At 38.4% G+C, this 21,793-nt stretch overlaps 1 protein-coding gene across 15 annotated transcripts in view; it reads left to right on the top strand.

Annotated features, from left to right (window-relative positions):
• Positions 1 to 21,793, top strand: part of FRYL (FRY like transcription coactivator) — a 177,712-nt gene that overhangs the window by 108,051 nt on the left and 47,868 nt on the right. For all 15 annotated transcript variants that reach the window (XM_044417666.1, XM_044417664.1, XM_044417667.1 and 12 more), the window contains 12 exons: positions 2,953 to 3,221; positions 3,869 to 4,064; positions 6,951 to 7,075; positions 8,529 to 8,586; positions 11,421 to 11,512; positions 12,250 to 12,422; positions 14,879 to 15,039; positions 15,386 to 15,496; positions 16,301 to 16,455; positions 16,657 to 16,756; positions 18,321 to 18,489; positions 20,288 to 20,547. In XM_044417666.1, the coding sequence (XP_044273601.1) occupies positions 2,953 to 3,221; positions 3,869 to 4,064; positions 6,951 to 7,075; positions 8,529 to 8,586; positions 11,421 to 11,512; positions 12,250 to 12,422; positions 14,879 to 15,039; positions 15,386 to 15,496; positions 16,301 to 16,455; positions 16,657 to 16,756; positions 18,321 to 18,489; positions 20,288 to 20,547 (1,869 nt within the window). The remainder of the gene's footprint in view (positions 1 to 2,952; positions 3,222 to 3,868; positions 4,065 to 6,950; positions 7,076 to 8,528; positions 8,587 to 11,420; positions 11,513 to 12,249; positions 12,423 to 14,878; positions 15,040 to 15,385; positions 15,497 to 16,300; positions 16,456 to 16,656; positions 16,757 to 18,320; positions 18,490 to 20,287; positions 20,548 to 21,793) is intronic.

Here is a 21,793-nt window from a genome sequence, read left to right as displayed (position 1 = left end):
AGTTATATATATCTGAATGCCATGCAATACTTAGTAAATCTCAGATTTTTGATACCACATAAACACTTTTTAAATACTTCAGCACACCAACACAACATCCTTGACTGCAGAACTGCTTTTGAAGCTTCTGCTCCGACACGAACATTATGTTTTGGTGGGGTGTCTTCTCAGAAAAAAATGCTTCTGATTGGGAGCCACTTGACTTTAACCTGCTTTGGGCAATGTCTACTATTCAGTCCTGAAGCAGAGCTGTTCTACAGTTTTTTTGAAGCTTCAAATGTTTCCCCGTTAACATTCACTATCAGTACAAGCATGGACTTCTTTGGTGTTCAAACTTTGTCCAAAATGCATAGACATTGCTAGTATATGCAGCCCCAACTGTCATGATGGAGAATGCCTCGGGTCTGATGCTGCAGTCTTTGTATGATTTTACAGTAAATAAAACCTGGCAACCCACTCTGTGAACAAGCTATACAGGGTGGGTTGTTTTGAAACAATCCATTTTGGAATAACCTATGAGGCTCTGATAGAGGATAGGGCTTACTTCAGGTAGTCCCCGCTCTCCTTTCTCCTTAGTCCTTCTGCAGACTCCATGATAGATCCCATTGCAACTGTGACTCTTGACTCCTTTTGCTGTCTTCACTGGTTTTTTTTTCCTACATTTTTCTCTTTTTTCTGTCATAACTTTTCATGATCTCTGAAGTAACTTCAACTTATAGCCCTTTCAGAATGCCAAAATAGTACATCAGACTGGCGGTCACTGATTTGCTTCCCATTTATTTTAAAATAAATGTCACATCCTGGATTTGCACTATTTTGTCAGAGCTTTGGAGGTTTCATAAAAACATCAATTTTAAATCGATGCTTGAGTTTTGACTTTCAAAAATTCATGCTTCAGTAAAAGGGGTGGCTTGCACTTTTGGGTTTGCCTGGTTATCTACATCCTTGAGAAAGTGGAGAAAAGATAGAGAACAGTGAACATCCCCCCCTTTTCTTTTCAAACAGCATAAAATGAAAAGCTCATAAAATATAGTCTTTTATTGAAGCTTAATGATTTCTGCTAGGCTACATGACATTTTTGTCAACAGATGGCATGAATCAAATTAATGATCCCTCTAATCTGAGGGCGTAGCATCTGCCCTTGTGAAGAGTTGATTCTAAACTGAAACAGCCCTCTCCTCTTTTCCTTTTCCCAGAATCTTGACTCCTCCTTCAGGTTGGTCATGCTTCTTGTAGGTCAAACAGCAGGAACATCTGACATTACCTGATTGATTCACTCATTTGGTCTGACACTGCCTCACTGCATCTAGGACCTCATACTCCTCTTCTCCTCATTCTGTAGTGTTTCCTCCCATGCCCAAGATGGTTCAGTTTTCAGTTGCTGCCTGACTAATCTTGTGTGTTAACCCTGACTTTGCAGAGTCATCTGCTAACTCCTTCTACCCCATTTACCTGAACTGACTGGCTGGGAAGGCTGTATTGTGAGAAAGCTGAGCCCTGTCTCCACAGTCAGTTGTGCTAAAACAAAAAAACCTGGAGGATCCTGGCACAAATGAGGTGGTCTACTCACCACCCCATTTCTTGAACAAATATAACCTTCAGCCTTCACTTCTTACTCAACAGTTTCTCCATTTGACAGGTGTCAAATGAGAAGCAAAACAATAAATTAACCTTCTTGTAGCCTTTCTTTGTCAATGTTCATGGATGGTGCCTCTTCACCATCCTGCGCATTGAAAAGGCTAACCTATACATTTGGGATATTTGGAATTGTGCACCTCTGAAAATCTGACCTAAAAATAATGAAACCATTATGCTGTGAATCTTGGGCACAAAAATATTTTTTAAAAATGAGTAGTGAACCACTGACAACTCTGATGCTCCACTGTGCCACTTCGAAGTGTCTGTCAGTGGCTATCATTTCAGAGATTACAAAAAAGGACTTCCAACAAAGAGGATAAAATGGAAAAAAAAACTACTGTAATAGCAAAATGGCCCATGGATGTCTGAGTGGAGACCAAGCCAGTAAGGGTTGCTCCAGAGTGTTGTTTTGATGTTTGATGGAGCCTCTCTCACTGACTGTGGCCCAGGCATGCTTGGCAAAAGCAGCAGGTGGATTTTGCTACTCTTGCTGAGTAGCATGTTCCCCTCTTCACTGAACTGATACTAGGTTCTGTTGCCCAAGTTTAGATGACATAACAATCCATAGAGGTACAACAGTTCCTAGAACAAGTTTTAAACATGGCATGTTCACATGATAGAACAGCCTACCATGGCTAGTTACACATGATAGGTTTCCGTATGGTGCAACTTCATTTGGTGAATACACCATTTTGTAAATGATTTATATTAACTGAATTTGTTTAATTTCATAAACAGAATAGACTGATATCCTTTCCTGGCTTAAGAAAATTCTGATGAGAGAATTTTTATGCACTTTTTGAAGTCAGCCATCATCTAGTATATTTTATGTGAGTGACAGGTTATTAGTCCCCCTCATATCTTTGTAATGGACTAATCCCCTGTTGGTGTACATATTTGAGTTCTCTTTCTTGTTAAGAATGCATTCAGACATTCAGAACTTCTACGAGTAATGCTGCTTGTGCCTTGACTATGATTAAGAGATAAAGAAAAGGTTGCTAACCTGTTCCTCTCTTCCTTCTCCCATGCAAATTCCCCCTTTTTTACTTCACCCAGTGCTAGTGTGAAATTTGCCTAGTGTTGCTGCAGGTATGCAAGTAAACCAGCTTAATGCTGGCAAAGGTAGAAGGAGAATTTGTTTTGGGGAGAGGAGCAGATGAAGAAAAGGAAGAATGAATGTGGTCCTGAAGCCTCCACTATTAACTATGTTTAATAGAGTGGGAGCTTTCTGTCTCACTCCAACTACAGAGACATGTTCTGATACAGTTTCTGGTGTACTAATAGAATTGTTTGTTTGTTTGTTTCTGTACACAGACTATGTTACTGTACTGTCCCAGTTCAATAGATTTGCAAACATTAGCTGACTGGAGCTCATCTCCTATCAGCCACCAGTTTGATGTTGTAAGTCCATCGCATATATGGATATTTGCACATGTAACTCAGGGACAGGACCCTTGGATTATTAGCCTTTCTAGTTTTATGAAACAAGAATATCTTCCAAAGCACTGTCCTACAGCTGTCAGCTATGCTTGGATGTTTGCTTATACTAGACTTCAACTGCTGTCTCCACAAGTTGACATAAAGTAAGTACCTTTCTTAATATAACCAAACAAAATAAGCACTCATGCATATGGAAATTAGAGTATCTAGTACCATGCATAAGGTACAGCATATAATAGTTTTAAATAAATAAGTAGTACATTTTACTTGTTACTTTATTTTAATTTTATTTGTGTAATGAAAGAAAGTGAAAGCTTCCCTATGGCCTGAAGTGCCTGATCCTGCCTAATCTTGGAACCTAAGCAGAATTGGGCCTGGTTGAAATCAGGATGGGTGACTTAATGTTGTGAACTGCCCAAAGAGCTTTGGCTGTGAGCAGTACAGAGATGATGAAAATGACACGACGATGATGATGGTTTCTTGAAACATCTTTAATCCATACTGTCAATATTGTCTCTATATGCATATTTGCATATACAGTGCATTATCAGAATTATCACAGAATTTGATAATGAAGAAGATTGATGTTACTTCTATGTTCCCCTGCAGCACTGAGGACTAGAAACAGTATTTTAATGATGTAAAGATTTTCTGAGACAGTGCATTTTATGTCACACTTTGTACTGTCTGTGCATGCAGATTCAGCACAGTTCTGACTTTGTGGTATTTCTCTTATATGATGAAGCTGTATTAACTAGAGATAGTACATTGTTTTTGTTTTTCTTAATAGCAGCCCTATCAATGCAAAGAAAGTGAATACTGCTATAAGCAATGACTCCTACATTGGGCTGTGGAGAAACTACCTGATTCTTTGCTGCAGTGCAGCAACTTCAGCATCCTTTTCTGCATCTGCTGGTTCTGTAAGATGTTCTCCTCCTGAGACGCTGGCGTCTACTCCAGATAGTGGCTACAGCATTGATTCAAAAGTATGTAGACTTAATGCTAAACAACTTGATAAATCTTGTTGTGTTAGAAATAAATGGGAATTACAATCCCTCATTTGCTTATTTCCTTATGATTAGAAATGAATTTGTAAAGTCAGTTTACTGATTCTATTCTAAAGCCTTTTTTTTAATTATGAGGGACAGTCTTCTCAAGCTATTAGAAACCATATTCTCAGTAGGTACAGTTCAAGTGCCTTTTGGCTCTGTTTATTATTATAGACAGAATGGTGGCTATTGTTGGTAAGGTATAAAGTCACATGTTGCTAGCTTCTGCCCACCAATGGAATAAAAATACATAGTTGATCCCTCTCTTCATTGTTTAAACTGGAAAGTGACTACAATCTGATATTTCTCAATAAATCCTAAGTGACTTCCAGCTACAATTACCATTCATATAGTAGTTTTCAGCAAAGAAATAATAATAATAATAATAATAATAATAATAATAATAATAATCTGTTTTTATGTTCTTATTTACCTGAAGTTCTCATTACCTGAAAATCCTCTTTTTTCAAACTTATTTCACTAGATGAAATAGAAGTGTTCATGTGATATATTTTTCCTTGACCTCATTCCTGTTGGCTGCCAAGTTAGCCAACATATTTCTGATGAAATTGGAGAAGCTGTATGCAATTATGAAGCTACTCTGTGGAAAACCAAAGTGTCCAACAGACTTGCCTTTGCATCTGGAAAGCTTAATTCAGACATTGCACCAAATTACTGCTAAGGAAGCCTAATCATGGTTGGATGAGATGTCTGAACTGTCCAGGGTTTGCAGTTAGCTAGAAAGAATCAGAAACCAGGTTCAAAGCAGAACTGCAAATATTTGTGTGAACTAGGTATTTGTGTGGAATAGTTTATTGTTCTGCCGTCAGGGGCCTTTGCACAATGAAATAGGACTCCTGAGCACATGGAAAATAACAGTCAGTAAGAAGCTGTATCTGGTGATTTTGCTTGTACATTTAGAAACGCAAGCCAAGGTGTGGTGTGATACCAATATTGAACCAAATCTTTGAACATAGGTATTGGATAAATTTCTCTGCAGTGGAATTCTTTAGAAATTGTAGGTAACTTGAAGCTCCCCAAGCTACCATTTCCCAATACTTTGCTACTAAATTCTAATTAGCCAGAAAAAGACCATTGTGAATCCACTTTTCATACAACTGGCAGAATTTCTTCTTTCTCACAATCAGAGCAGCAGGCCACATGCAGGAAAGGAAGTACCAAAAAAAAAAAAGTATTTTTTTATATTTATACTGTACTAACAGGTGTGACTGATGCTTCACCAGAAAAAGACAGATACACCCCAAGAATTTATAGTCCATGGTTTAGAGGTAGAGAAACCAGTGAGGGATAGAATAAACAAGAAAAGGACAGGAAGGGAAAGGATGGAAGGTGAAATGCCTACAAGTTCCATGAAGACTACTTAGAGCTCACCTATCCCCATTAACATGGAAAAATAAATTCCAAAAACAAAAAGCAAGAAGTCTGTATCAGTGCAGGTGCATTATCTATACATGGGAGATCCCAACAGAGCTCATTAAAGTCCTCTTTTCTCCTGGTCTCTGTGTGTATTCTAGTATATGTGCAGGAGTGCCAAAGGGGTGTTAGAATGAAATTAAGGTTATTGTCTTCAGCAATAGCCTTAATTTATTGAGTTTTTGTCCATTAATGAATGCAAGTTGTTTGTTCTTTTGTGTATGAGTATCCTGCACAAAATGCAGAGGAAGGGCTTGCTGGGGATGTAGGAGGTACACACAAATAACCCTTTTTGATGTAAGTTGAGGGAATCAGCATTTGATTGTGCCCTATAAAGCCCCTCTACATGCTGGTGGACTGGATTGTATCCAGTATTCCTTTTTTATAAATTGGTAGTTTAAATTGCAAAGCTGCACTGGCAAATTTATAGCGCTGCCTGATTTTGTATTGTGTGGAGTTTCTTGAAATAATGTTTTAAAGATCAGTATCAAACAAACTTTTTGATTGTATGATGGGGGCCATCTTCAGAATCCTTGAAACAAAAACACAGCTTGGTATGTGATTGGTGTCTGGTTCCTCTACAGCTGTACTACAGCTTAGAAAAGAAACTGCTTATATAATCATATTATGAGTTGCTTCTTTTCAAAACATGAATTCATTCTTTTCTGTGATGCAGTAGCTTTTAAAAACCCTTTGCAATAGCAAGCAATGGTCTTTTAGAATCAAGCAAAAGAAAATACTTACATTATATGTTGTTAACTGATTAATAGAAATTGTATAAGGTAATAGTATAGCTGTGCTCAGAAAATGATTAGACACCTTCTTGGAGTCCAGACCATGAAAGCCTATTGGCAAAAAATGTCCAAAACTGAAGACTGGTTATAAAGTTATCCATACTGAATTTGCTGAAAAGTTTATAACATACTATGATCTCATTTGCTCCTTCATTTTAAAGTTTTATAAAACCAACAAAATCAGAATGTAACATATGGCTTATGTTTGCATAAATTAGTCATTTTCTGTTTTCAAAAGATAAAATTATGTTCCCTTGTGCAGACTTCAGTATAATATATAAACTACAGAAGAATAACTAGTGCAGCAAACATGTTAGCAGAATAAGCTTCATGGACTAGCATGGTGATAAGAGAAGCATACCAGAAGATGTCTAGATAGTGGAAATAACAGTTATCATTAAAACCAACCTAACTAGCAAACCTTAGTGAAAGAACAGTCATTTGGAAAGTCCAGGATCTTTACTTTCATGTTCAATCCCTTTTTTCTCTTTAGTTTTCCTTGAGCCATCAGTTCTTCTTCATTATAATGACATGAATTTCCTGACATAATTTAAGTATGCTGTTGGATAGATGCTGATACCGTTTCTTTTTTCAGATAATTGGTGTTCCGTCCCCTTCATCTTTGTTTAAGCACATTGTTCCAATGATGCGCTCTGAAAGTATGGAAATTACAGAATCCCTTGTGCTGGGCCTTGGCAGGACCAGCCCAGGTGCTTTTAGGTAATGATTTTTAATTGTCTACTTTTATTGCTTACTTAGCTGGAAGTAAAGCACTATGGTCGTATCAACTTATAAAACTAGGATTGCCGATCAAGTCTATAAACAGTGCTGTAATAACAGGTGCTGCAGTTGGCAATTCTGACGATGGACCGTATTAATAATGTAGCCTGTCCACTAGCCATCCTACGGAGCACGAATTGCCACAGACAGACCTCTGCTATAGTCTACTAGACATCAAAGGACAGGAACCTGTCTATATTGTTAAGGGCAGGGCCCTGCCAACCAATGTGATCAGGTTCCTGCTTTAAGTGCCAGCTGGAGTCTCACAAACTGGTGCCTCATCAGTGAATTTGTTTTTTTCTGCCAGAGCTTTTCTTGGGAAAGCCCAAATGGAATACATCCTATTCCCAGATCAAAACACTGACTGAAGGAAGCTGACTTCACTCTGCCCTGGCTTACCCCAGCTAGGGAAAGTTCAGATGGAACAGAAGCTTCATTCTTCTCCTCATGGAGAAGGTAAAGGAGGAAGGAAGTGACTGAGTCAGCTTTACTCCTCTTTTACTTTTCCACATAGGGAAGGAGGAGCTAAGCCATGGCTTAGTCACTCTACAGTTCCTTTCTCCTTTTTGAAGGAGCAAAGCTGAGCTTGAGCTGCAGGTCTGGTCCAGCAGCTGAATTTGGCCTCTGGGCCGGAAGTTCATCATCACCGTCTAAGAATTACAAGGGAACTATACAACCCTAATACACAGTTTGAAACCCATAAATTATATAATGGGTGTTGTATCAGCATATAAAATTTCTTATACTGTTGGATGTTGGCATTCATGTGTATGCTTTCAGAAAAGCTTCTGGTTGGATACTTTATATCAGTATTTCCCAAAAAATATATCCAGCAATGCTGTTCACATATAAGATATGTTATTGCTACTTGTGACTGTCCAGTGGTCCAGAATGCTGGTATGTTCTCTTCTTCATCCATTAGGAAGCAGACTGTTTCCTTAAAAGAAAAGAATTGAACCAGTGAGGGTGGCGTAGAAGGTTTCTGCCTGTCTTCCTTGAGCCACTCCATCTCATATCTCCTTAGCATACTGGTGCAGGTCTCTGAGTCTGCCCTGACCAGCAGGACAGATCAGTATTCATTAAGGGATGAAAACTTAGGGTTTGCATCCTCAATTATTGTAAACCCTCAAACTTGAAGATTTAAAATCATCTTATGCAGGGTAGGAGAAATGATGATGTTGACCTCTCTGTCCTCCTCTCCTGTATTTTTGTTAGATGGGTTTTGCAGGGATATATTACAGGTATTCTATCCTACTGACAAGAAATTTTTTTAGAAGAAAATACAGTTCGAAGTATTAACATAAATGGATTTAAATACTTTTATTAAAATGTTACTTTGAAATTGTGTATTTTTGCTTTTACTGATGCCTGCCTGACTTGTATTTTCATCCAGAGAATTAATAGAAGAGTTGCATCCTATAATTAAAGAAGCACTTGAAAGAAGGCCAGAGGTAACCAACTTTTAAAAAATTATCTAATAATATTTGTATTAGATATTCTCTGTTTTATACAATACAAATAGGGGTTGGGGCTTGCTGGGTTGGGGCTAAGTTGGAACACATTTAAAGACATTTAAGTGCTAATGGATACTCCAAGTGTATGGTGACCTCATGTCCAGATATAACTCAGGAAACTTCATCTGTAGTATGTTACACATTCAAATATAGAAAAAGTAGTAAGGTCCTCTGTGTTTTGAAGAGTCAGTGGTGTGGACTTGGATTTCCAGTTTTTAAGAATAATTCTTTTGCTGGCATGAGTGTTCTCAAAATCCATTTTCATTGACCATCAGATATATCCCAGAGCACAGAAATAGACATGTATGCATCAATAGATTTCAGTGACTTTTCTGATAAGAAATTAACAAGTAGGATTACCTCTATCCAAAAGAGAAGCACAGTAGGACACATCCACATAATGTGAGAAAATGATGCAAAATCTATATGGCAAATCCAACACTTGGGAATCATAGGCATGTTTTTCCTAAAAAGATGTTCCAGCATCCAATAGTATGGAAAGGCAGTTTCTGTTGGATTTGCTTTACTTTCAAATCAAGAAAAATGGACCGTGCAGAGACAAGAGCATCCTTCCATTCATTGCTTTCCATGTATGAGATATTCCAGTTCCCTGATCTATTGTTCTGTAGTGATATAGGTATCAAACTTAGTCATGGCTAGAAATTCACTATATAACCAAATTAAAAGCCAAACACTTATTAAAAGTGTTTAAGAAATTAATTCTTCTAGTATTTGGCAAGCTGCAGAAGTACCAAGAACTGAGAAATCAAAATAGTTGTTAAAAGATGTCTTGACGGTAAATACCACTGCTTATTTTTTGTTGACATTCTGAGTAGGATAGAAAATCTCCATCTGTTCCTTGGAGTTGACTCAATATCCCACAGTCAGACCAGTTTTTCTGAAGGAAAGGATAGCCTGCTCTCCCTCAATATTAATTACACTGAGTTTAGCATGTGCATGGCAGTCAAAATGAAATTGGTAGACAACTATATGCTACACTTCCTAGTTGCTGTAATAGTAGGTGGTGTCGCTTTTCTGTAAAGTAACCTGGACCCTGGGCAATTCATTGGAGTATTGGTGTCAAATAATGAGATTTCTGTTCAGCCCATGATAGGGTCTCAAGAAAGCTATGATATTGCCTCTTTTGTGTCCCTGAAAGAAGAAAAGCTTAGTATTATAGGCTTAAGTCAAGTGATTTGCTTGAGTCAGGACCCTTTCTTTGGTTGGCAGTTACATCTCTTTTCTCCCTCTCTGAGGGAGAAGATCCAATTGATAAAATTTATAAAAGAGAGCATTAAGCTTTTGAAAGTACTTTGTGGGAGATGTGGGAGAATACCACAAAGAATGACAATTGTATGAGATGGAATATTCATTTTAAGTATATTTATACCATGTACTCATAGAAAGAAAGGCCTCATGTCCCAAAGCTAAAAAAAACTCTGTGCTGCAACACATTCAAATTTAGTTTGTCCATTTGCAAAATAACCCTGGGGATTTGAATAGCTAAGTATGTTACAGTCTCAGGGCACCAACAGAACTGGTATCTAGACAAAATATTTTTGTTTTTCAGCTTCTGTTTTAAATCTGGTATTGCATTTTAAAGTTTTACACTACTGCTAGGTTTTGTTTGGTTATTTTTATACTGTAGATTTAAGCCTTTATATTGTATTAAGTGCTCCATGAATTAGTCCATGACTGCCACTTTCTGCTGTATAGCATTCATGCAAGGTTGATATTCAACATTTAAAAATTTCTGCTGAGCTTTTTGTTGTAGGACTTCTAATATAGCTGGCAGGGAATGAAACATTTCTTTGAGGCAGAGGTGATGCTTGTAGTCCTCCAGATAATGTTATGCTCCCGGCCCCATCAGCCCCAGCACAGCCAGTGGTCATGGATTATGGGAATTGTAGTCCATAAGTATCTAGATGGCTGCAAATTCCCTTCAATATCTGGATAAACTATATAGATCATTGGAAAAAGGTGTAGTTTTGACGTACCTAGTGATTCGGATAGTAATTTCAACTTCAGTGTGATATGTAGCCCATCTTATATACTGTTGGGACAGTGCATCACCGTCAGTGCTACAAATACTACAAGGTAATTAACAAACACTGGCCATGAGTTCCAGGTGCACATAAGCATCTAACTTCATATCTGCACTCAGTATCTTGAGATGTGGCTTGATTTTACCTCATAAAACCCAAAGCTTTTGTTTACCTTATTGACAGACTTCTTTATATATGGGCCTCTATTTATTTATTTTTTGTGGTTTTTGAGCTGTGAGGACCCTTCATCAAGAACATTGATTAAAAATCTCCTGCTTACGATCTCTAAGAGAAGAGTTGTACAATGTCTGTACAATGTCTGTTTCCTCTGTTGGCATTTGTTAGATGGTCTGAGAATAAATATTTTCCTGAACCTGTTAGAATTGCATTAGATTTATGTCTGTTATGCTACCCTCTCTGATAGCAGTGAATAGTAAATAAGAATGCACTCTGAGGAAGGTTTAAACATGGAATCATTATCTGGGTAACCCATTAATGGATTTATGTAGATATTTCCAGACTTATTCTGATAGGAAAAATACATATTTAGAATTCCTTTGAAATTGCAGTTGTGTGAAAATAGTAGTGTCCAAGATAGGGCTTCATTTTCTTTACCTTTGTCCATTGAATGCAAGTTAAATAAGTATTATCTGACAGATACTTAAAAATATTATCTCATGCATGCATGTCATTGAACTATGGCACTTTGTGTTTCTTCACTAACAGAATATGAAACGACGCAGGCGTCGAGATATTTTACGTGTACAGCTTGTACGAATATTTGAACTGTTGGCTGATGCTGGTGTCATTAGTCACAGGTAGGCATAAAATTCCTAAATGGATTCTGCCAGTGTGGACAAATTAACAGCAACACTAATGCGCTTCAGAATATGGCCACAGTTTTTTTTGTAGGGAAAGAATAGCTGTCTGTCAAGATGTGGACAGGCAGCCATTTGATTTGCAAATGTCAGAGTTCCATGGGACCTCAGGATATGGCACAGTATCTTGTTCCTCTTCTTTGTTAGTGCAGCAGCACTGCCAGGACTCAAGGTTATTTCACAATGTGTGACTCACTTAGATATCTAAGCGTCATTCAGGCAATTCAAGGATCGTGCTTGGTCAACTTCTGGTATCAACGTCTACCATACTAGACCTGCTGCTGTGGACTATGAAGCTAATGACTAGCTATCTCCCACCATCTTCAGTCCCCCATCCACATTGTCACCACCATTAGGTTCCATCTAGTGTTGTAGCTGCTTGCCGATGATGATGTTGCTGTCTTGAGTTACTCCCCTTCCTTTATAGGTACTTCCATAGCAGGGTAGTGCTTTGAGATGTGAGCTGAGTACTGCTTACCTCTGATTTATGGAGAGATACTATCCTCTTAGGTCCCCCAGAATGTAATGCTCAAAATCAGCATCAGTCATTGCATTTTGGGAGTTGTAATGTTATTTGTTTCTCATTGGATCTTTTCTGAAAGTTTGGAAATATTACGCTTTCTAAAACACTGTGTTTTATAAAGTCTAACTTGTAATTTTCATGTTTTTCATTATAGTGCAAGTGGTGGCCTTGATAATGAAACACATTCCCTCAACAACACTTTACTGGAGTATGTGGATCTAACAAGGCAACTCCTAGAAGCAGAAAATGAAAAAGATTCTGACACGCTGAAAGATATCCGATGCCATTTTAGTGCCTTAGTGGCAAATATCATTCAGAATGTTCCAGGTATTCACAACAGACCATACTGATTCTATCGTTGCAACATTAGGCTCAAGAAATTACTGTGCTTATAAGCAAATATGCTTTTATTCCCGTAGTTGAAAAACATGCTAATGAATGATGAATTATATTTAAAGTAGGAATCTTGGACTTTCCCAAATTTACTGTGCTTTAAAATCCACAGTTCCTATTGCATCTGTCCATTCCAGTTTAGTTTTTCATATACGCAGCAACACACTTAAAAAAATTCCTCCAAAAACTATAGAAAAATTGATCCAGAAATTCACAAAATAGCTTTATGGAGCTGAAGTCTCTGCTGGTCAACACACAGCAAACAGTCTTGTACAACATTGGAATAACTGTTGTGTGTGCTCACAATGAATGCTAATCCATGGTTTTATCAGTACAAGGATAAGTTGTAGTAAAATTTAGTGCTGTGTTCTCCTCTAGTACAGCCATGAGGAGGACATTGGAAGTTCATTTTAGCTGAACTGCAGTTCAGTAATATATCCAAATTCCAAACACTGATTAATCTTAATCTTGGTTTATTGAAATAAGGCAACTAGAGAGTCAATGTGTTGTGGTGGTGGTTAGAATGTCGGACCGGGCACTTGGGAAATCCTTGTTCTAATTCCTGATCAACCATGAAGCTTGCCAGATGACTTTGGGCCAGTCACATGCTCTCACCAGGTTGTTGTTATGAGGCCTATGTAAGCACCTTGGGTTCCTCACAGGAAGAAAAAGTGAGATATAAATATTCTATAATAATAATAACAGCTTCATAAAACATGGTTTGATGTTTACTTGTTTCAGCACACCAGAGTTATGATTAAGCAGAGCTGGGTTCATACATCACAGTAAGCTGAAGTTAAATCTAAAATGCAAGTGCAAGTGGCTGCACTGTTCATGGCCCTGCTGCAGAGATAGCATATGAGTCCAAGACTTTCTGTGAAATTTTAACCATGGTTGGTTGGTTTTCCATATTGCTCAATAGCCAAAGCTCTCTGGCTGGTTTACAGCAACATAAAAATACAAAATAAAACTTGAACCACATTAAAACATAATTAAAAGGTTTCCATATATAAATGTAAAGCCAAATTAAATGTATACCAGTTACAATAACTTATACAAGTTAAATCTTAAAACGTAAGCACCAAACAAAGCCTCAGTAAACCAATTAGTATTATGAAGCAACAGAAAAGTTTTAGGTTTAATTGCCAGTACAGCATTTGCATTAAATGGAAGTGGGAAAGATGGCAAGTATTCATTTTTCTAGTTGATTCAGAAGGATCAAATTCTTCCTCTTTATCTAGCTTCTCTATGCTGTGTTCCTAGGGTATGTCAGGCACAGTTTCCATCTCAAGGTTAAGCTAATGTCAATTGATCATTTGGGTAAGGAATGTTAAATTTCTGACAGCAAAGGACCCACAGTATAGTCTAGAACACATTTATTTATTTATTTAGCACATTTTTATGCCGCCCCATTCACAAAAAACCTCAGGGCAGCTAAATAAACAATCATACAATTACCTAAAAAATCTGGAGATATTTCAGCACAGATATAAAATCAATAAATACAATTTACAATTAAAATAACGTTTAAATAAAAAGGTCTTGGCCTGGTGCCGAAAAATGACGGTGCCAGGCGGACCTCTCTGGGGAGCGCATTCCATAGGTGGGGCGCCACCGCAGAGAAGGCCCTCCTCTGAGTACTCACCCTCCTAATATCTTTCACAGAGGGTTCCCGGAGAAGGGCCTCTGCCGCCGATCTCAAGGGACAGGCGGGCATATATGGACGCAAGCGCTTCTTTAGATAACCAGGTCCCAAGCCGTTGAGGGCTTTATAGTGATAACCAACACCTTGAATTGGGCCCGGACTTCAATGGGGAGCCAGTGAAGCTAACGGAGGACTGGGGTTATATGAGAACAACGCCCAGTCCCTGTCAGCAACCTGGCAGCTCTGTTTTTCACCAATTGAAGTATCCGGACCATCTTCAAGGGCAGCCCCACGTAGAGTGCGTTACAGAAGTCTAATCGGGAAGTTACCAATGCATATGTCACTGTCGCCAGGCAATTGTTCTCCAGGAAGGGACGCAGCAGATGGATCAGCCAAAGCTGAAGGAAAGTGCTCCTCGCCACCGCCGTCACCTGAGCTTCTAGTGACAGCTCTGGGTCAAGGAGCACTCCCAAGCTGCGAACCCTGTCCCTAAGAGGGAGTGCAACCCCATTCAGGACAAGTTCCAGGTCCCCTACCCCGAAGCCCGAACCACCTACCAACAGGACCTCCGTCTTGTCTGGATTGAGCTTCAGTTTATTTGCACATATTTGCTCAGAGTGAAGTATGCAAATAAAATTTGTTGAAGAGATTTCAAGTTTAGGTTTGTTCCCTTGATTTTTGTGTTTTGCTGTCTTTGAAACAGTATATGTGAAAGTTTCCCTGTTCATCTGTTCTTCCTTTGTAGTGCACCAGAGAAGAAGTGTCTTTCCACAGCAGAGCCTCCGTCACAGCCTGTTTATGCTATTCAGTCATTGGGCAGGACCTTTCAGCATCATGTTTACTCCACTAGATAGATACAGCGATAGAAACATGCAAATAAACAGACATCAGTACTGTGCATTAAAGGTAACAAAATTTGCAATATGTAATTAGCATTGTTTTATCACTTCTTAGGCCTTTATTTCAGAATTCTGCTATAATCTGTGGAATATCTGCAAAGCTTACAATTCACCTGATACTTTAATGTTGGTGTACTGGTTGCCAGGTAATCGGGTACCAATGATACAAAATGACAGAATTTATTGTCCCAGACTGTCAGCCTCTTGCATATGTTATGCAATACTCAGTCTTACAAAAAACAAATGCTTTTAACTTTTATTTATGCTTGGAATGAAATCATAAAATCACATTATAAAATTTAAGATTCATTAACAATGGAATCTGTCTGATTTTTGCCTTTTCATTTTTAAAGGCTATGTCTGCTGTACTTTGTTGTGGCCCTGTTGCAGATAATGTTGGACTCTCATCAGATGGCTACTTGTATAAATGGCTGGATAATATTTTGGATTCACAGGATAAGAAGGTAATATGTATGATATGAATAACTTTTAAGGTCACAGAATAGTTGGGTTCAAAAGGGCCAAGCAGGCCATCGAGTCCAACCCCCTGCCAGTGCAGGATGCCAGTTATACCATCCTGATCAGATAACTGTCCAATTGCTTCTTGTGACAGTCTTTCAAGTACTTGTAGAGTGCTATCACATCTTCCCTCAGTCTTCTCTTCTTGAGGCTAAATATGCCCACATCTCTCCTCATACAGCTTTGTTTCCAGTCCATGGATCATTCTTGTTGCCCTCTGAATCCTTTCCAGCTTGTCTGCATCTTGAATTTCATTCTGTTTTCAGCCCAGCACTGCAACTTATGAAGACTTTGAATCTTGTTTCAAATCTGCTAGTAGCTGAATAACCTGTGGCTGAGATTTAGGAAAGCTGAAAAAATGTGTTGGTGCTCCTAGCTCAATGAAACTAATATTTTCCTTTCAGGAGCATGGTTAGAGTTGTCTACCAACATTTCAGCTCTAACTGTGGAACAAGAGGATGTTAAAAATAATGAGTGGTTTCAGACAATATATTACTGTGAAAGTATACATACTTAAAATAGAAATAAGTCTGAAATCACAACACTGGAAAATACTTGATACATTAATAATATAAACTCTAGAAGTCATTGCTTAATTCTCAGTTTTCCTATTCAAAAACAAATAGATGTATTGCTGGGTTCTGTGAGATAAATTTCCTTTGCAAATGCTATCAGTTAAAATAAAGAATGTACATCTCTGTTATAAAGGATGTGTAGCAGCTTTCAATTTTGTATTGTATTTTATTTAGGTTCATCAGCTTGGCTGTGAGGCTGTTATGCTGCTGTTGGAGCTCAACCCCGACCAGAGTAACCTCATGTATTGGGCTGTAGATCGCTGTTATACAGGCTCTAAGCGGGTAGCAGCAGGATGTTTTAAAGCCATAGCCAGTGTATTCCAAAACAGGTACTAGAGAAAGCCACTTGGCAAAAAGTATGTATACACTCCTATACATACTTACCTGGGAATAAAACCCATTGGAAATGGGACTTACTTCTGAATACATGTGTATAGGACTGCACTGTTAGAGTATTTTTGTTTTTTAAGATTGTGTCATTATGTACTCATAAGCATCTCAAAGTTGCTTGCATTTTGCTTTCTTCACAGAGATTACCAGTGTGACACAGTTACTCTGCTCAATCTTATATTATTTAAAGCAGCTGACTCTTCTAGGGCTGTCTATGAAGTTGCTATGCAGCTCTTACAGGTTTGTATAGAGTGTGTTTATTACTTTGTTTTGTAAATTAAAGTCTAGAAATATTGTGTGAGACTTTTAGAAATGTAAACGTGATTTTGAAAATGTTGGAATGTGTGACATTGTTCCTACATTAAGCTGTTTAATTTCAGTAAAGTTTCCATAGAGCAGTATTTTGACCCTTCCTTGAGTAGGATGGTGATTAGTTTTTCTAGTACTCTCACTTACCAGCAGATGGCAGAGAAACATCAGCATTATTTAAACAATAACAGACATAGAAACAGAGCAAGTCAGAAGAGGTCTCCCGGACCATCTAGTCTGACCTCTGGCACCAGCCGGCTCTGCTCACGACATGCCCACCATGTGGACGTCTAGCCTATCCTTGAACACCTCACTTGTGTTTCTCACTTGTGTTTTGCTGCATCCCCTTAAAGCTTGAGCAGAAATGTTCCTCTTTGAATGGTTCCTGGTGCTTCCCAAAGTGAAACAGGCCTCCTTCCCAACCTACCAGAAACAAAGCTTATACAGAACAAGTCTTCGTTATTGATTTCTGCTTGGAATTGTAAACATTGGCAGGTTCACATGTAACAACAACCCATTGTGGTAAATCACCATGATGGTTTGCAGTTAAGTGCCAAACATCTGCGGTGAGTCCAACAGACAAGCCCATTGTGGTTGCTTTGTTCCTTGCCCTTCAACCTCTTTTCTCTTACTCCTCTTGGCAGTATCCCAGTAAACACTGAGAGGAATGTGACTCCTCTCTTTGACAGACATGATCATGAGATGATTTCAGCTGGCCCCAGCTGTGAGAATGTCTGTTCTGCACAATAGGGGTCATGCCCTGAATTTGGGAAAACTGATATGGCATCCCCATCTCCTGTTCTAGAGGAGATTTCTGGAGTATAAGGTGGCAATGCCTGATCTAATCTGCACTGCAGCCCCATTTTCAGCACAGCCGCACCAAGCAAATCATTATTTCTGGGAGTAGACCACTCAGGCAGTAGCTGTGAGCTAATGATTTGCTCAGCAGGCCTCCCCTCAGAAGGTACTGTGCACTCCCACTTGTGCCTGAGTGGTTTACTGTCAGGCATATGTGCATGTGAGGAAATCAGCTGGGTGGTGTTGCCCTGTTTTTTTGGCAACTCTGACAGGATTACTGCAGTGGGGAATCAGCTGGGTGATAACTCCCAATTTCGGGCGGCCCAGCTCAGCCATTTGCCACAGAGCCAGTTACCTGCTACTGGAAAATGTACGTTCTTAAGCCCAAGTGGCAGATGAGGGAATCAATTTCCCAACTAGTATAAATTTCTCAGTAGTGGGGAGTTAGCTCTTCAGCAGTCTGCTTAGTGGGGCAACCCCAAATGAGGCAGCATTGCCCAGCTGATTCCTCTGTTCGTGCCTGACAGTAAATTGTTAATTAACCATATTTAATCCAATGCTGTGCCATTTTTACTCTGTGAATGACTGACTCACACACCACACACTTTTGTATAATATTCTGGATAATATTCAGGATATATTCTGCAAGTTACATTTGAACTCATTTCCCAGTATTATTTTATGTTCTTTCTTGTAGATTTTGGAGCCGAAGATGTTTCGCTATGCTCATAAATTGGAGGTTCAGAGAACTGATGGAATTTTGAGCCAGCCTTCACCTTTGCCACATCTGTATTCTATGTCTTATTATCAACTTTCTGAAGAATTAGCAAGGACATACCCAGAATTAACTCTTGCAATATTTTCAGGTATAACTTTTGATTATCCAGGCTATTGCTTTATAAGAAATGTTAAACTTATCTGAAGTCATTTTACTATGCTTATAAGCTGTGCGATGTTCTTTTCTGTTAATAGTAGCATGTATAAGTTTCTGATACTGTAATTGATTCCAACTCAGTGCATAATAGCGCAATATAGGCTGTTGACCCACTTTGGCTAAACGTGTCTTGGTTTGATAGATAGAGATATAAGTAAACATTTTGTCAATGAACCCAGACTCTTTGCTCAAGCTGGAATTCAGACAGATGTAAAGGATAATATCTTTTCCCCTTGAACCTTAGACCATGTGGGAAAAGCAGTTAATTCTCACTGCCAGTTTGACCTGCACTAAATATTTTTCTAATCTTGCAATTTATCTTGCAAGACTATATAAACAATGAGTAGAGCAAGTTTACATTAATGAACATTTTCTTTGTTCAGTCAGCTTAAGACCTTCAGAAAAACCCCTGCTTACCATCTTCAGAAGTTTGCAGTGTAGCTACTCTGAATAGGGTCTTCTCTGTGATGATTATTCTTATGAATTTTGCTAGATTATTTTCAGGTATCTATCTTATGTGCATTTAGTTGCCAGATTAAACATCATTATCTTTGTCTAAGGATTTGTTTACTTGGTTACTGAATGTATAGGCTGCATTTCCTAAAAAGAAATCAGAGGTTTACAGTTTGAAATACAAAACATAAGCACTAATAGACCAGTACTGTTAAAAATCCTAAACATTTCAAATCAGCAGCTAGAAAATAAATACAATCGACTCCAAAATGGAAAACTCAAAAGCTCTCAAGAAACCAAAATTTCTGAAGGCCTGGGCAGAGAAGTCCATCTTAAGTAGCTGGCAAAAAAGAACTACTGAAGGTGTCTGATGCAACTCCAAGGCTTGGGCTTCCATAAAGAGGCTTTCACTTCCAAGAATGCTCTGGGTATTGCCCATAGGTGGGAGAACCAGGAGAAGAGCCCCTTCCCCAAATATATATCATGGGCTAAACTGCAATATATGTCAAGAGACACTCCAGCAAGTACTTAAGCCCTGAGCCATTTATGGCTTATAGCTGATCTTACAAGTTAATATAACCTTGAAATAGCATTATAGGCCAATATTAATATATATGAATAGAAATGGGTTGTCTTGAGTTTTCTGCTGTTTTCTACCTAGCTATATTTGATATGGTTTTGTATTTCTTATTTTTAATTTGTTTACAATGTAAGGTAAAATGTAAGCTACTTTGAAGACAAAGCTTAGAAGATCAGGAAAGCATATTTTAAATATTTACACTTAAACTCAGCCTCTTCGTTGTACATCTTGCTGTAGTTAATTGGCACTCTTATTTTGAGAATTGCATTCTTCTTTTGAAAGCAAGCACATTCTGCATTGTCTTCCAACATCTATATGCCTTGCTCAAGTCAGCAGAAGGAACGTATTACTTGGAGGACTGTCACTTGTTTGGCTAATTGACTCAATTTTACAAAGTATGATTTTCACTACATCTGCATATTTAACAGAATCTTGCCGTGATGCTCCTAGGGTAGTTTTGTTTTTCCATTTTATTTATTTTCCTAGTCTATATAGGACAAGTAAGGAAGAACTTTATAATTGTGAAACATGAAATGTATCAGTCTTGAGGGCCAAATAAAGCTTTGCAGGTGTTCAGTACAGTAATTGGCCATGTATCAACTGTTACGTTAATGTCAACATAAAATTCTGAAGCTAAGTCAATCAACTTTTTGTTTCTAATAACTTATTTTTCTTACTTTCTAATTTTTGAGCACAGAAGTAAGCCAGAGAATTCAAACAGCACACCCCTCTGGAAGACAAGTGATGCTACATTATTTGCTGCCATGGATGAATAATATTGAATTAGTGGATTTGAAACCTTTACCCACAATTCGACGGCAAGATGAAGATGAAGAGGATCCCTTGAAAGATAGAGAACTGATGGTGAACAGCAGACGCTGGCTTCGAGGAGAAGGTTGGGGTTCACCACAGGCTACTGCTTTGGTTTTAAACAACCTCATGTATATGACAGCAAAGGTAAATTTAACCAAGTATTTGGTCTTCATTTTGATGTGTTAAATAGGATTATTCCATTTTATGTGCTAAATAAATGCACAATTGGCTACTTAAAGGACTTTCTTCTTTGTAGTCTTTGTCTTTCATACCTATGGGCTTTCATGCCAGTGCAGAGCCTAGACCAGGAGAAGCTTCTAATGCTAAGTGGAAGAACTATGGTTAATTAGAGACTTCCAGGTCTGGTTGTAATGTGCTGAGAAAGGGACTAATCTAATTTCATTTTTTGACTGGGTAACCTTCCTAATGGACTGTGGGAATGTTGTGGACATTATCTGTCTTAACTTTAGCAAAACTTTTGGCAAAGTGTCCCCTGACATCCTGATTATCAAATTAGCAAAAAGTGGGCTAGATAGAATAACTATTAGATGAATCCACAACTGACTACAAAATCGGACTCAAAGAGTGCTCATCAATGGCACCTTCTCTGACTGGGGAGAAGTAACAAGTGGGGTGCCACAGAGTTCTGTCCTGTGCCCAGTGCTGTTCAATGTTTTTATTAACGATTTAGATGAGGAACTATAGGGATCAATAATCAAATTTGCAGATGACACAATTGGAATAGCTAATATCCTGGAAGACAGAAAGAAAATCCAGGGTAATCCTGATAGGTTAGCATGCTGGATTAAAAACAACAGAATGAAATTCAGTAGAGACATTGGCAAGTTCTCCACCAAGGAGAAAGACACCAAACTCATCACTACAAGATGAGGAATACTTGGCTCAACAGTACTGCAGATGAGAAGGATCTTGGAATTGTTGTAGAACACAAGCTAAATATGAACCAACAGTGTGATGTAGCTGCAAAAAAGGCTAATGTTATTTTAGGCTGCACTAGTAGAAGTATCACTTCCAAATCATGTGACGTACTATAGTCAGTACTAGTCAGACCTCATCTAGAGTAATGTGTCCAGTTCTGGGCACCACAGTTTAAGAAAGATGTAGGAAAGCTGGAAAGGGTTCAAAAGAGAACAACAAAGATGATCCAGAGATTGGAAGCCCTATGAGAAGAGATTGAGAGAACTGGGCATGTTTAGCCTTGAGAAGACTGAGGGGGAGATAGGATAGTACTCTGCAACTACTTGAAAGGCTGTCACAAAGAGGAAGGACAAGATCACTTCTTGATCATCCCAGAGTGCATGACATGGAATAATGGACTTAAGTTACAGGAAACCAGTTTCTGGCTAGATACCAGGAAACATTTCCTAAT

Source organism: Varanus komodoensis, unplaced genomic scaffold (assembly GCF_004798865.1).
Source record: "Varanus komodoensis strain SLA01 unplaced genomic scaffold, ASM479886v1 scaffold9, whole genome shotgun sequence".
Taxonomy (NCBI): Eukaryota; Metazoa; Chordata; class Lepidosauria; order Squamata; family Varanidae; genus Varanus; species Varanus komodoensis.
This window is presented reverse-complemented; position numbering and strand designations above follow the sequence as displayed.